Genomic DNA, 16,905 nt, shown 5'->3' on the forward strand with positions numbered 1-16,905 from the left:
CCATTTCAAAGTTTATACATTCTCTGGTCATTTAAATCAGATCCCCATTAAAACTGATCTTTTAGTCGTGTAGTCTTTTGTGAGGTGGTGTGTGCAGGGAATGTGAATTCTCATTTGCCTGTGCTCTTAGTGGAATGAAATGCTTCAGAAGAACACCTTGTACTACTGTGTGATAAGGTCGATCTTTTGTCATTGTTTGGAGAGTTTCTCTGCTCTGTGATAGTATTGAACCTACAGCACTTAGATGTTTGTAGTCTGAGTAAACCTGCCTCTAAATGGCACTACTGTGTTTTTAAAAGATTCTTCTTCTAGGGTGGTAATAATAGTCACAAAATGCACACAACCAATTCTTTAGCTGAGCCCCACTTCCGTCTGTTCTTTATATCCATGGGGTTCTGCTGGACTGTTACTTTTGTTAGGCCGTGGTCGTTGGTGCTTAAGCTCTCATAACCCGACTCCTGATAATATGACACTGCTTCTTCCAAACCAACTGGCAAAACTGTGCAAACATTTACTAAAAAGCTGTGCTAAGAGAGGACGTGTTTGTACTAATGTTCTACTTCGGTAAGGATGAAAGACTTCATGCATGTAGAGCACTTTGAACACGTGGTAAACACACAATAAAATTAGCTGTGATTATTCAGGTGGATATAAAAAAATTGGACAGTTAGTTTATCTTATTCGTTTTCAAGTCACCCAAGATCCCTAGGTACGTAACAAAACATCCCACTTTCCATACATTTGTCTATTACAGTAGTTCCTCCTTATCCGTGATTTCACTTTCTGCAGTTTCAATTACCCACAGTCAGCTGTGGTTTGAAAATATTAAATGGAAAATCCCAGAAATAAACAATTCATAAGTTTTAAATTGTGCACTGTTCTGAGTAGCATGGTGAAATCTCACGCTGTCCTGCTCCATCCTGCCAAGGGCATGAATCATCCCTTTGTCCAGTGTATCCACACTGTACATGCTACACGCTCGTTGGTCACTTAGTAGCTGTCTCAGTTATCAGACCGACTGTCGTGGTATCACAGTGGTGCTTGTGCTCAAGCCACCCTTATTTTACTGAATAATGGCCTAAAAGAGCAAGAGGAGTGATGCTGGCAATCTATGCCAAAGAGAAGCCATAAAGTGCTTTCTTGAAGTGAAAAGGTGAAAGTTGTCAACTTAATAAGGAAAGAAAAAAAATTGTCTGCTGAGATTGCTAAGATCTACAGTAAGAATGAATCTTCTATCCCTGAAATTCTAAAGAAGGAAAAAGAAATTTGTGCTAATTTTGCTGTTACACCTCAAATATGCATGTATAGGAAAAACCAGTATGCATAGCGTTCAGTACTATCCGTGGTGTCAGACATCCACCGGGGGGTCTTGGAATGTATCCCCTGCAGAAAAGGGGGCACTACTTAAATAGTTTCTGGACATACCTAACAGCCAGCTGATGTGCAATCTTTGTTACAATCTTAGAGAGAAAATAGTGGCCCAGACAGTAGAAATACTTGAACTAGCTCATTCCTCAGTTTAGCACATGCCAAAGTATTACGAAGCAAGAGTGGACTGGTTAAGAACATGAGCTCTTTTATAGGGGCCTCGACCTGGTCTCTAAATTTGTTTCAACAATTGTCGCATGCCAAGTAACATGAGCTAAAGCTGTATTTACAATTATTCTCCAGCATACTCATAAATAGTCAGAATTAGTTCACATCTGAAGGGTCATTTGACCTTATATGCTAGAGTCTGGTATATAAAGTCAATGTAAAAACATGAAAAAAAAAATAAAACCAATTAAATGTTCCAGTTATCTTTAGTAGAAAAATGAGTGTAAAAGATTGGCACACTGATGTTTTACACTACCTGGTTTATTTCACCGTATCACTTTATCAAATATTTTTCTAGAAGGGAATTTCATTTATCTTATATAAGGGACACATAAACTGGATTCATTTTATTTTTTCAGAAAGACACATTGTCCAACTTTATTCCAATTTTCAGGGAAGGCGCAATGAAGCAAGAGTAGATTTGTTTTATTTTATTTTTCCCTCACCAAACTAAGGATTCCACTAACTAAAAGGCACTAATCAGACTATCACCATGACCCTAATGACCCTAGAAACCTTTTTGTGCCTAATACAGAGGATATCTGTTTTTGAAAAACACCACATTCGTACAAGTGTACTATTCTCCCAATAACTTTTGTTCCAGCTGTTTAAACTGACTTGGGGAGTACAATTAATAGATTTTAAAACTAATTAAGTAACTTCACTGTTATTTGCTTTGCTTTATTTTTTCCTTGTTTTAGATTTGGAGATAGGCATTCTTTGGCAGAGGTTCTATTTCACCTTCTCTGTAAGGATATGAGACGTTTATGATTAAGAGATTGATTGATTTTCAAACAGAAAACCTCCACTTATCGTTTTATCTTCTTTAAACTAACTCGATGTCTAGTTACATTGTTTGTGGACGGACTTGTTCAGTTCTTTAAATACTAGGAACAGTTTCATCATCATCAAATATTAACTGTTCCCTGAAAGCAGAAGTTGAACTTAGCAAACTTGCTATATTGACTGAGTTAGACTGAGAGAGGATCGTTTTAAAACATAGATTTAAAAAAAAAAAAATCTCAGTAGTTTCATCTAGAACTTTGTCAATTCTGTTCACATCTCTGAAACACATTTTGTTGGAAACTTAATATACTTGGGAGATATTCGAGCCAGGCAAGATAGATCTTTATTTTTAAAAGAGAAAATTTGTATCAATAAATTGCTTGCTTTTATCTGCACAGAACAGAAACAAACAGTAAGTTGGCCTAATTTTCAGATGCTTTTTAAAAGAATCACTTGGCTAAAAACAGCCCTCTTTAAATACGCAGTGCATTTGGGGATTTGTCTGATACTCTAAAATGCCTACGGTTTTAATAACAAGTTACCACAAAGGTTTCAATAAGACTTTTGGTGATAAAAATATATTATCATTAATAAAATGTAAACTTAGTCCGTGCCTCAAAGTAATGACGGTCTATGTCACCAAGTAAAACTTTCTGCTTAGAAATTGCGCATTAGGTATTAGTTTGGTAGTTGAATAAGAGTGTGAGGAAAATACTTAATTTAGAGTGGATACATTTGGCTCCGTTGGGGGTTTGCATATGATTGTACACTTATGAATTTAGCGAGACCCTGTAAACGACCATTTTGATATCGTGCTTTTAAATTTCTTTATCTGAAAGAAGACTTACATTTAGCAAAAGTGGGACTGATTTTCATCTTTGTGCCTCTAATTTCAAAATGCAGAGGTAAATCAATAACTATATCTGCCCTCTATATAACCTCTGTGTGGAGGGGCACGTGGCTGGCTATAGAGATATAATTATTTCATTTATTTTTAGTAGCATACTAAACCCTGTAAAGATAAATTATTTAAATCTGAGCAATAATCTGTGCCTTTCTCACTTTATACTCTCCTTATAAGTTTGCAAGGTATTTGTCTAAATTTAATTCTTCTTTGAAACTTTCTTTTTACTTAGAGACAGGAAATTTAATTTTGCCAAGTGGAAATCCCAAGGTTAAAGTTTAGTGCAAAACGAAGACCCTCAGGAATTGAGGGGATTGCCAGATACCTTCTGACTTCCCAAGTTTGAGTGCAGTTAAAACTCACTTGAGCCCCTTAAGTCATGGAAAACTTAAGGTAACTGGCATGGTTTCAAGGGATAGAAGTCACAATGTAAAAAAGCCAGTTAGAAGGCTTGAAGTTGTTATTTGAGAAGTCGCCTGACTGAAGCATTCAAACAAAAGAAGAAAGCCCCAGCAGCCATTTGGAAAGGTCTGACAGAACTTACAGTTTTGGCAAGAGGTGCTGGGAAGATAGTTGCGGGATCTTTCTTTGTAGCAATTATAGGAAAAATCTCCATCTTGTTAGCTTTTGGAAGATCAAGTATAGGCAAAAATGTTAAATGTCATTTCAGCGGAAGATCCAGTTCTTTGGAGTTCACTCCATTTTTCTATTTAGAAGAGAAATAAATACAAATGAAAAGTATGACAGAAAACTAATGACCTATAAAATGCCGTGGGTCTTGGTTTGAGCTTTAGTAGGAAGGAGTTGAATTAGATCAATGTTTTCACTAGGATACTCCAATGAGATATGGTAAAAGGTGTTTTATGAAAAAAGGGGGATGGTTTCTGTGATTAAAACTATGTTGAGAAATGCTGAGTTAACAAAAGAAGTGGATTTCTTTCCTGTGGGACGTATGAGAGAGAACATTTACTACGCTCTGGTGTATTGTCAGTTTCCAAGAGAGGAATATAGTATGTCGTTTCTTACAAGTATTTAACCAGGAAACTCAGTTTTTGAGGCTCCTCTCTTGAGAATAGTGGTCTGTGGTACACACTCTGGCAAAAGCTGGACTAAACGATCTCTAAGAGCCTTTCCAGCTTTACTATTTAACGTTTCTATAAACATATTATCTATAAATATGTAGAATTCCCCAGTATAGTACAGTTTCATTCTTGCTCACCTAATTCTGAATCTTTGATAATTCCAATGAAGGAATCTGTATTCTTAATGAATAAAAAATAAAGGACTGTGTCCGGTAAATGTTCACAATTACCACTCTTGTGGTATACATATTGTGTCATATGAGGCTGTTGTAGATTGCCATAGTTCCTGAATATATTATTTTGTTCATTAGAATTAACCGTGCCCCTCTACCTCTCCCTCTCTTCTAATATGAGTAATCGAGGCTTGACTGAAAAAGACATCTATGCAAATAATGGCTATTCATACCATTTTTTGCGTGTTTTGAATATGTATCTGCATACATCTTATACGTGCATACAGAAACATGGTGCTTAAGCAGTTATTTTCCTGGGCTTTGATGGATGATTTTTTCTTGAATTTGAGTATTCCACAGACAGAGCTAAGGGAAAAAACCTAACCCGCCCTCCTCACCCCCCTACACACAAATAGAAACCTTAAAAACATAAAAGCCATAACTTCCTGTGAAATTCACATGTTCGAAAAATCTGTATAAATTTGGAGTCAGGAGTTAGGCATGGTGGTCACTCGCCAAGCCCTTCCTCATCCTAATCTAAGGAGGAGCTCTGGCAGGCAGGCATCAAAGTCATTTGAATATACAGTTGCGCCACTGTGGGTGGGAAAGTGGCTGACAGGGTAGGGAGCCGTGTGAAGCTTTTGGTGGGAGGAGCCATGGAATAAAAAATTGCTTTCTCCAACAGTCAACTTCCTTAAATTCCTTGCAGCTGGTCAGGTAAGCTGGGGCTGCGAGTGCCTCCTGCCTTGCTCTGGGCAACTGAAGGCCTTACAGAGCCTGGGCTGATTCCATGGAAGGGGCTGCTTATGTCCTGAAGGTAAAAGGGGTAAAATGGGTTTTTGAGGATTGCCTTTATTTAGCTCAACTCACCAGGGTAGAATTACGTAGAGAGAGGGTTGCAGAAAATATATTGTATGGAGCATACTGACACTAAAAAATTGTTAATCGTTTATCTGAAATTCAAATTTGATTGGGAGTCCTGTATTTTCATTTGATAAATCTGGCAATCCTAGATCGGGTTCTAGGCAGAAGCCCTAGCCAGGAAGAAAGGGTGCGAGCAGCTGGTGTCTTCTTTGTCCTGGTTCTAAATCGCTGTGGTAAGTGAGTGGATGGGGTGGCCAGAAGAGGGAGGCGAGGGAACCCTAACAGCAGGAGATTTGACTGACAGGGGGCCGGTAGATGCCCTTTTATGTTGTTTCATAATGAAACCTATGTAGTAAGTAGCTTTTTGAAGTTGCATCATTTTATGTGTATTTTATTCGTTGGAATAATAAATTGAATGCCATTATTTTTTCTTTCCTTTTTTCTGTATTTTAATGACATTTTATGTTGGCAGCTATCAACTACTTTAAAGACAGCTTCCATGAATGCTTAACATCAGAAATGCCTTCTGACTTTTGGTAACTTGGTACCAGCGTGCTTCAACTGTCTCTGGGTTTTAATTTGCGTCTGGCTGGCTGTTTTGTAAACTCTCAGAGATGATGCATTTTTGAGGAGTTTATTATTGAACAGATATTCAGTTAATTTTTTCTAAAGCGATTGAAAGTATTTGACTAGACCAGGGAGGAAAAATTGGGGAGGGAGCAGGAAACAAATTTGGGGTCTTGGTGAGGGAGGCTTGGTTTCACTGTGAACAGCGACTAAGTTTCTTAGTGTTACTTGCTCTTCAGAAAATTTCAAAGAAAAATTTCCAGCTCATTCTTTGAAAATAAATGTTTAATGGGAATGCAGCTGAACATGGGTGTTGAAGTAGAACAGAAACACTCTTCTTGTAAGAAGTCAGCGCATGTGTCTGCAGTAGAGAGCCCCAAGAAGGCCCCACCCGATGTGACTGTCCTAAAGCCCTGTATTCCACCTTTGTCTAAGTAGCTTCAGGGCATCTGACTTGCAGCTTGTTCAGAGAAATGAGGGTTGGGTTGGAGCAGTTGGAGAAGGCAGTTTATTCTAAGCTGACCCTCAAAAAGGAGTGCTCCCCTTGGGCAGGCACAGCTGCTGATTAAATATGAATCTGCTACAGGTTTCTTTATTCACCTCTGTGGGGCCCTGTATTCCGAGGGTCCTAGTGGCCACAGACCTCTGGAATTAGACCAGGGTTTGTGTTTGTGTGCCTCATGAATTCCTGACCTTTCCTGTTTAGTTATACTGAATTACCAGAATTTGTCAGCCATGACGATCACGTTCACCTCAGAGTATATATGCATAGCAAAAAAAAAAAAAAAAATCACCAAATAGCTATTTTGTCTACCTGAATAGAATAACGGTTCATGTGGAACAGACAACCAGGAATAGCCTCAGAAAGGAAGGAAGAAGAAAGAACTTAGGAAAGGAAATAGCAAGAGAAGCAATTAGGCTTCTAAGGCAGACTTAGTGTTATGCCCTATAAAATTATTCTCACAAAGTTTATTCATTCATTCAGCAAACTTTTATGAAGTGGTCACCACTCACCAGGCACAGAAACATCCCTGGAGATTCAAAGATATAGTCCTGCCTTTAGATAAGCTCAAAGTCTAATGGGGACATAGGCATGCAAACAATTTATCCATGTACACAGTGATAAGTGCTAAGATAAAACTGAGTACAAGGTGCAGTTGGAGGCACAAAAGAGGGAGAGATAAATGGGAGTGGGGGAGGGGGAGATGGGTTCAGGAACATTTTTACAGGGAAAGAGTCATTTGAACTGAAAATCCATATTGGGTAGTGAGAGTCTGGAAACTTGGCTTCTGTCCTTACTGAGCTGCTTGTTAATTAGGACAAGGCTCTCTGGCCTTCACCTTCTCTGTATGATAAAAGTGCAAGAGATGTTCCTTAAAATCCGGTTCCGCCCTGAATTTCATGTTTCTGGTAATCAAGTTCTCTTAGTGGGCTGTTTCAGAACAATGGTGTGATTGTTGAGCCAACACCTCCCTTCATCTTTTAGAGGTTACAATTTGAAACCTTTCTTGAGGCAGATAGGCAAGAAAATTCTTCTGCCTCCTTCCAGCTTCTTACCTATTCAAACTTGCGGTCTGGTTTGCACCAAAGTTGTTGCTCTGTATACGTGTACATGGAATGGATGTCAAGAAAGCAGAGTCCAGGGCTGGCCCAGTGGCATAGTGGTTAAGTTCGCGTGGTCCACTTCAGTGGCCCCGGGTTCACCAGTTCCAATCCTGGGTGCGGATCTACACGCAGCTCATCAGGCCATGCTGAGGCAGCGTCCCACATAGAAGAGCTAGAAGGACCTACAACTAGGATATACAGCCATGTACTGAGACTTTGGGGAGGAAAAAAAAGGGGGGGAAGGTTGGCAACAGATGTTAGCTCAGGGCCAATCTTCCTCACCAAAAAAAAGGAAAGAAATCAGAGTTCAACAACATAAGGACATGAAATGCAGTGCTGACTACAGTGAGGGAGTGTACTTGGCTGGCTGTCTTCATGGGGGTCTATATTCAGCCTCATTAATTTTGCCTTCATTATATTCAGGAAATGGCTTATTAAAAACATTTTTTTTAGATTTCTTGTCTGCGTGCCAAATTTAAATTAAAAGATTTAAGATTTTAAGGATGCTCTTTGTGTGTATTTATCAATATTCATTGATGGTACAATATTGGAGGAGAAAATAATGCGGATGATAGCCATTTTTATAAAGATACAACTTTAAAAGGAAGAAAGTAGGAAATTTGTCATTAGTATGTGGACATCTGGCTAACACTCAGTTTGCGTTGATGTTGCCTCACTTTTAGCTCTTTCAGATTGTTCCTAGCCTTTAGTAGATCTGTGATGTGATGTAGGAACCAGGCAACGTAGTACATATGATTTGTAATTCTGAAATTACTGTTACTTCCTCTAAGAAGCCATGTGTACACGTGTAAGTATGTTTCAGCAGGGCAATATAATCAATGGGATTTTTTATCTAACACATAATCATTAAAATGGAATAACATGACTTTTTGTCATAGAACAAATCATCTGTTCATTGCCTTTATTTAACATTTAACTTTTAACTCTTGGTAGTCTAGACGAGCAATGAGATGTCCTTGTAAAGGTAATCCACTCATCATTGTATTTGAGAGTTTTTTTTCCCCATAATTCCAAATGTATTTGAAGAAGCAAGGCATCCTGCAAACAGCTGTTTCTGTTAAGATACTGTGACTGACAAAGGGTAATTTTCAGCTTCCTAGGGCCCTTTTCTTATTCTGATGGATGGTAGAGCTTTCTCTCACGAACATAAAAAAAGTACGCTTCACAGGGTTTTTACCACCAAGTGCATGGGAAGTCTTGTATCTGACAGACTCACTCTCATAACTCCCAAGACTTAGGTGGGATTTGAATCTCTACAATGGCACTTTTCTCTCTCAGTCAAAGGCTTTGTACTCATTTGTGAAAAGCCTGAAGGTAGGAAAAAGGAAATCGATTGAGTTTTGGAGGTTTTATAAATGCTCTGCAACTTTTTCCTTTGTCTGTCATCAACTTTTTGATGCAGATGTATTTCAGAAATTTCATTGGCCGCTTTCTCCCCCTGCTGCTTTTTGGGTGCATTTTCAAAGAGAGTGGATGGAAAAGGGGAGCTGGAAAATTCACAGGTGTAGTAGGACCTACTTCAGCAGAGAATCGCTTTCCTATTGGATCACTTTGCTATTTCTTACCTCAGTGACATAGTGAAAGACCAGATGAGAATCATTTGTTTTTAAGGCCAAAGGAAATGGAAAAGAAGTGAAATTGAGGCGAGCGTAAATGAGCTTGCACTCTAATCTCTTCAATGCTTCTTTAAACGTGTGTGTATGTAGGGGAGGGAGAGAGAGATTTACATGTCCTGACTAGCCTTTGTTGCTGTTTTTAGGATATAGCCAGCTCTGCTAGTGGATGGCGACTGTTGTAGGTACAGCATGTGTAGAGTCATTTATGACATGGTCTGAAACTTGCACTGAGCACGTGGCATCTCTGACTCTGTGGGTCTAGAAGGAGGGCTTGGGACACCATTGACTTGACTCGGGAAACCTGAGGGCTGATTTTTTTTAGACCAAGATAGTTTCTGGGCTGTTACAGACCCAGTGTGATAGGGGATCTTGTGGCCCATTCAGAGGCTCAGCTGTCCTAAGGAAAAGATTGGAACCTTTCTAGTCCATAGTCATTCGTTTTCCAAAGGTTAAAAACAATAGGTGATTGCATACTGTGTTCCATAGATGTTTACCAAAGCCTTAATCCTCTACCAGGACTAAAAGCAAATGTTAGCAAATGTTAAAAACAAATTTTTCCCCCCCCAACTCCAATTAAAATATTTTGGCCTGTAATTAAGTTTGGGCTTCTCGAAGAATGAGTACTATACAGAAGAGATTTATTATCACCAGGTGTTACGCATAGAAATATACTACCCTGAGTTCTAAAGTCGTTTTGAAAAAAAGGGGCTTGGTTTTCTTTTGAAATATTGTTTTCCACAGATAACATTGATATTAAATTATTTGGTCTCCTCATTTATTGTTTGGGTAGAAAATGCAGATTTTGTGTGTGTGTGTTTTACAAGCTTTCTTTAACATAAGTAGCAGTTTCTGGTAAGGTAGTATTGCTGTGCATTTGCATTATTATAGAATTAAATTATGGATTCTGTCACTCAAAAGAGAATGCTTTATAAATCAAGTAAAATCTCATAACTAAGATAAATAAGTTTTTAAAATCTATGCTGCCTCATATTCCACACTTTAGTTTTATAGCCCAACTTATGTACTTTTTAAAGTGTAATTCTCTTTTTTTTCCATTTCTGTGTACTGTTTTTGCTTTGTAAAAATGTCATTAGTTTTCCAAGAAAAAGCTTAAGAAAAGTTATTACATGTAAAGGACGGTAATGTCAAAGCACAAAGGCAGGTAGTAATTCTTTATCTGTAGATTGGCAGGAAATGTGCCAAATACACCGTGTTCTCTCCCTCCCTTCCTTCCTCCCTCCTCTCTGATTGCATTCAATGTAAATGATGTTAAAACTCTAAATTATAACAAATGGCAAAATTGCAATGTTTTCCTTTTTTCTTAACTGATCTATTGTTTGGAATTCCTGAATATAAGAGACAGTCTTCATTATATAGCTTTTTTTGGAGGAGGGTTACAAATTGTGTACCTCCTAAATGTTGTGTTTGCCACTTGTCTGGAAAAGCTATCAAGGTGGGTTTGCGATCCCAAGGCAATCCTGCTCAGCAGGTGCCTAATTTCTTTTTCACTGCTGCTAGTAACTGTCCCAAAGCATGGGAACTGGAGCAAGGGTCCTAAATGTGAGTATGCAGGAAGAGGAGAAATAGTGTAAGGGGAAGGAAGGTCAGGAGTAAGCTATTTAGACTTGGTTAGGGGGCAGGATTTCCAAATGCAGCTGCACTTAGTGATAAAAAGAACTGAAATAAAGAAGAGGGCTCACAGGCAGAGATAGAGATTTAAGATCTGGGCAATTGCTGTGATACATGAAACTTTACGAGAATTTCATTTCTCCAGGGAAAAGAGATTGGAGGAGAACAGAGGAGTTAGGGCTGAACCTTGGGGAAATCTCTAATGTTAGGGTGTGGGAGGAGGAAGAGAAACCCAAAGTATAAAGTAGCATGCTTGGCTGTGGAAGCCACCAAGTGTCACTGCTTCTCCCATGCTGTTAATTCTGAGCCAGATAACCTCAGTTGTGCTGGGTGGAGGGTGAAAAATCTAGGGACTAAAATCCTTGTGACTATCTTTGCCTTGGTTCGTGTCGTGGTAAGTGTAAAAAGAAGCTTATATTTTCTCTTAAGGGGCACATTAACAGGAAAAATCTCTCCATTACTGTGATTTTTAGCACATATAACGATTTCCCTACAGTCCTTAGATGTGCTGAAATTATGTAGCTATTCCTAGCCTACTTTTATGAATTCAGGAAGATTGGGTCAATACCGTTCTTAACTCTTACTACCAATAAATTCTTCCTTTTCCGGAATGTGCAGAGAAATGTAAATGTACGTTGATACTAAGATACTATTTGATTTTATAAATCATTTAATTCGATTAAAAATAAATTGCTCAGTGAGAGAAACATAAGGACCAACCTGACAGAAAACAGTACTGGCTTCTTTAGTTTCTCAAGCCGTGTTTTAAGTTCTACTCAGCTTCTTGCCTGGGCAGGTAAAATAATAGAGCCCCCTTGCCCCAGCGATCTAATATTTAAAAGAGAAGTTGCAATGCATCTAGTTTTGCATTGTCAGGGAAAAAAAATTTCTCCTCTACCCTTGTAAGTTCCTCTGGCTAGTCTAAGAATTAAATTGACATGACAAAGATTAACAAGAGAAAGTAAAATTGAATGATGTGTGTATGGGAAACCCAAAGATATGAAGTTTGCTGACAGGCAATTGAGGTTTATATGCCATCCTGAGCCAAGGAGAAGGGGACAAGGGTCTGGGAGTTCAAAGGAAAGGAAGGTAATTCACAACAAGAATGAAAAGAATAAATGTTTGGTAAACAAATGTTTGCTGGGCCATCCATAAACAATGCGACCCAGAGAGGACTTTGATGAAACCAGCCTTGGTAAGTTTTCCCGTCTACCACGCCTACCTCATGTTCTTTGTAGAGATCTCTGGTGATAGCTCTCCTTCCTGGAACAGACTCTTTGTCTGAATTCTTTAGGCAGTTAAAGGGGAAGTACAAGAAAAACTTCCTCATGCCAAAGAGACACATTTTGGGGTGGCAGAGTTTCCTCTAGCATTCTATATAGCTCTGTAAAGTTTTGAATGACACCTTGATGTTCAGTGAAATGACAGGAATGCTTTAATAACAAGATAACTAAATATGGAGAAGTGATTGTGTAAAATATTTAGACATCATAAATAAGCAAAATTTATAGCATGTGTTGAAAACACTTGATGAACTAACTCATTTTCTCCTCGGAATTCAAGTGGCCTAGTAACTTGCACTCTTGGGTTCAAAAAAAACGTTGCCTTTTTGCTCCACCCCTCCCTCCAATAAGCTCATGCCCTGTAAAGAACTTTAGCATCTATGGGAAGAATTGCTTGCAGTTGCACTTGTCTTAAAAGGATTATGGTGAACCTAAAAGGATTATTGGTGCAAATGAGAGAATCATTAGCTGCCTTGTGTGGTGCTCATGACTTAAACACAAAAACAGGTCACATTTGACAATGTGATAAATACCTGTCCAGTGACATCCTTTGCTACCCCATAGTAAACACCATAATTAGCAGCCGTGTCAGCATTTAGGCAACACCAAAGGCATGTTTGATTCCACAGGACTGACATATTATCCTGTCTGGAAGTGCTTAAACCACCAATAAAACATCAATAAACAAATCGATAAAACAAAAATATAGATAAGTTAAAAATATTTTACATTGTAAACGTACCTCGATGTATATCAAAGTAGAGCAGAGAAACTGGCTAAGAGAATGAGTTCTGGAATCAGACTAACTGGGTTTTAGTTCTGCTTTTGTTTCTTTTTAGCTGCGTGAGCTTCTCTTAGTCTCAGTTTCCTCAACCGGAAGATGAAGATTATAAGAGTATCAACCTTAGAGGGTTGGTATGAAGATTGAATAAGTTCATTCATGTAAAGTACTAATTACAGTACTTCACAGATACGAAAAACTTGATAAATCAACTTTTATTATTTTCTTAGCCAGACCGCATTTCTGGAAATATTAATGAAAATTCGTCTGATTCTTCCTTTTTAGGGTCGGTGTGCTAGAGAGAACTGCAAGTACCTTCACCCTCCTCCACACTTAAAAACGCAGCTAGAAATTAATGGACGGAACAATCTGATTCAACAAAAGACTGCCGCAGCCATGTTCGCCCAGCAGATGCAGTTTATGCTCCAAAATGCTCAGATGTCATCACTTGTAAGTCACAGCTTTGTGTTTGAAAAATTGTGTTTATGTGTCTTTTTTTTTAAAGAAGATATATGTACATTGGAATAACCTTGCAGGGCCTGTGGGAAGTTAGTTACAGAAGAATTTAGGATACAAGCTACTGTGTTGACCCTACAAAGCTGTTGTGCATTTGAAGGGAGCAATCAGGTGCACTGGATTTAGAACCTGGGTTGGTTGCATTTAAGCATGAATTCAGTTTATAGAAGAATATTAATAAACGAGCAGGGGCATTTTAAGATGAGGAGGAGGTTTGTTTATTATTACATGTAAACCTTTGAATTCTAGGATATTAATTCAAACAAATTTCCTTGCTCTTTGATGGTGGTTTTCTTGTTACTTTTTAATAGGCTTTTTATTTTTAAATAATTTTAGATTTAAAGAAAAGTTGCAAAGATAGTACAGAAAGTTCCCATATTACCCTTCACTCAGTTTCCCCCACTGTCAATATCTTATATTTCCATGGTATATTTGTCAAAACTAAGAAACTGATATTTGCACATTACTGTTAACTAAACTTCAGACTTTATTCAGACTTCACCAGTTTTTCCATTAGAGTACTCTTTCTGTTCCGGTGTCCATCCAGGGTACTACAGTGCATTTATTTGAATTCTATCTCCCCTCTCTCCTCTGGTCTGTGACCGTTCCTCCGTCTTTCCCTATTTCCCATGACCTCAATAGTCTTGAGGAATATTAACCAGGTATTTGATGGTAGTTTTAGCTTAACCTAGCACCGGAGTTTCCCTTTGCAGAAATTAATAAGACTACGGTGTCATTCTAGTCCAGTGTCTAATATTTTGTGGATCAGTGAGTTTAAATGGATCCTTTAACAAGTAATTTCGTCCTATTGAGAATTCATCTTGTCCTGATACCTTAAAATATAGAGTTGCAATTTGGTCTTAGACCTTTCAGGAGGAATCGAGAACCGTCCCTCTTCTTCTGAGTTCTTCCAGCTCTCAAATTTAGTTCAGTGGTGTCTCATTCTAAATCCAACTGGCCTGCTTCCTTTAAGCCATTGAGATACTAATTTGAAAGAGTTATATTATTTTTATTTGCTACCCATTTCATCAGTGACTATGCAATAAACACACTGAAAGCTGAATGATATACAGTATTTAGATGCAATGAAAATATGGGAGTGGGTCAGTCTGCTCTCACCAGAACCTATCCCATTATAAAGTTGATTCTCAGAATTCAAGGAGATCTCTGTGGATAGGGCACCTCCTAACTGGTACATCTTTATAGATACTGCAAAAAACAGGAGGTGGGGCATTAATGAGGCACTAAAATTTTGCACCATGGTATTCTTTTTCCAGAATATCTAGACAAATTTAAGTAAAATAAATAGATTTCATGTCCTATACTGTTAGTTTGCCAAAACATTTGCCTTGAAACTCAGTGCTGATTAATTGCATTATAAATTAGTTCCCAGAAAGTCACCAGTGAGCTCCTCAGAGCTCCTCTTTGACCTTCAGTAATACTTTACATAGTTGAACTCCTCCTTCAAACTCTTGCCTGGGGTTTTACACCCTGAAGTATTTCAGTTCCTCCCTACTTCTAAAGGGATGGGGAAGAGAAAGTCTTCTAGAAACTGAGAATAGTATGAACAAAGCCACAGAGAAATGAATGTGCTTGGTGAGTCCAGAGAATGTGAGTAGATGAGTAATAAAGCAAGGGAGTTTTTCACCCACTGTTAGCTACTCTCGGCCTCTCGTGGGATGCCCCAATTTCAGACTGAGCAAAAAATAGAAAACAGATTTTATCATACACCTGAGCCCAGCATTTCCTATAGACCTGGAACATGTATCTTTTCATAGGTCAAGAGACAGCATCAGAGCACAATCAAATGCCCTGTTTCAGGGAATCAGAGAGCAAGGCCTGGGATAAAATAGGGGCAAAGACAGAAGGCTGACTATTCACCTTCTTCTTCAGCTTCCAGTAGAGTCTCTCCATTCTAAGTCTCAACCCTTTGTGCATCATTGATCATGCTGGCTCTTACTGGGGAATAGGGAGTGGCTTTTTTAGAGTTCAATGTGAGATCCATTGAGTTTTCTGGCCTCTTGTGCTTTCTAATTTGAGTCTCCAGGCTTTCTATAATAGAATATAGTTCCTTCTTTTTTTCAATGAGGGTAATTTCAGATTTCATCCTGCAGAACATGACTGATATGACTCACAAGAGTAAAATTTATTTTATAGCATATCACAAAATACAAAACATTGCTTAGAAGACCCCAGGGAACGATTGGAAATTGCTTTTCTACCTTGTAGATTATTGAACAATAGCTGTTGTGATGTGATAAACTGATAAAAGATTAATTTTTGCAGTTACTTTGTGTACAAACTAACCCTGAGATGTTTGATATGATCCTCTTTTGTGATCTTGACAGCTGATTTGTAGGCATGTTGTAATTGAGCTTGTGTGAGCAATTTTAAGTGACATTTACCAGTCTGATTTGAAAGAAATATTCTTTATTATGGATCTTGTTATTGCTATAGAAGTAATGTATGATTTTGCTTAATTTCTCTGGTACTTACTCTCCCTAAACAACTCTATCCCTTTTAACCACACCCCTCCACCCAATAATCTGATTCTTTTCTCTAAAATAGTCAAGCTTTTGTTTAAATTTCCAGTCTTGATGTTTGTATGATTGCATATGAAGACCCATTTGGTATCACTGGCTGGTACTTCAGGTCTTTCCACAAAGCATACTTTGATCTGTTTCTAGGATACCAGGAAGGTATATCTGCTTTTGGAAAACTGAGTATGGTTTGCCTATTATAAGCCCCCGGATAAAGGGAATGTCAACCTAAATGGGATGGTAGCTAGAGAACAGATTCTGTTCGGTGTGACTGAACAATGACTAAAAGCCACACCTAGTCAATTTGGGTGGAATGCTTGCTGTAGCAGGCAAGTTTGTTGACTGTATTTAATAGGTCTGAATTGACATTTGCTAGTATAAAATTCCACCTCTGGAAGCTTTTGTTAGCTTTATGGAGGAAATTTAGCAAGTGAGACAAAGGGTGTGACTCCCTAGTATTTTTCAATGCAGTTTAAGAGAAATAGTTTCTGATGTTCACAGAAAAAAATTGTAGGTTTAAGAACTCCCCTTGGCATGATTAGGAGGCAAACATGAGCACTGTGGAAGAATTTTAGGAAAAGTAGTCACACTGAATTACTCTCAAGCAAAGCTAATGTTTTAAAATTGTAATTTCACAAGGAGGAATTTTCATTATAGGGAGGAAGGACTCTCACTGCTGGATGTGATGTGTGTATAAAGTTGATAGGATGTTAGAAGGTTATTAAAATATTTTTGACTTAGACATTTTGCATAGTCTAGACCTGTCCATATCTAGTAAATTCCTTTAGTTTCTCTCTTTGAATGTGGTGATTCACATGGAAGCAGTTCTTTACACACAGGTGAACTTGACCCAGTCAAGTATATTCAGCAGATGATTTATATAGAGGGTATTGGCTCAGCACATTTGAGTAAGCCATTGGGGTGTGCCAAATCCTCTGGTCG

At 38.2% G+C, this 16,905-nt stretch overlaps 1 protein-coding gene across 11 annotated transcripts in view; it reads left to right on the forward strand.

The window, feature by feature from the left end:
• Window positions 1-16,905, forward strand: part of MBNL3 (muscleblind like splicing regulator 3) — a 109,337-nt gene that overhangs the window by 69,817 nt on the left and 22,615 nt on the right. For 9 of the 11 annotated variants that reach the window (XM_046673260.1, XM_046673268.1, XM_046673267.1 and 6 more), the window contains one exon: window positions 13,193-13,357. In XM_046673260.1, the coding sequence (XP_046529216.1) occupies window positions 13,193-13,357 (165 nt within the window). The other 2 variants (XM_046673269.1, XM_046673266.1) reach the window with 2 other exon arrangements.

The sequence above is a fragment of the Equus quagga genome, chromosome 10 (genome assembly GCF_021613505.1).
Source record: "Equus quagga isolate Etosha38 chromosome 10, UCLA_HA_Equagga_1.0, whole genome shotgun sequence".
Classification (NCBI taxonomy): Eukaryota; Metazoa; Chordata; class Mammalia; order Perissodactyla; family Equidae; genus Equus; species Equus quagga.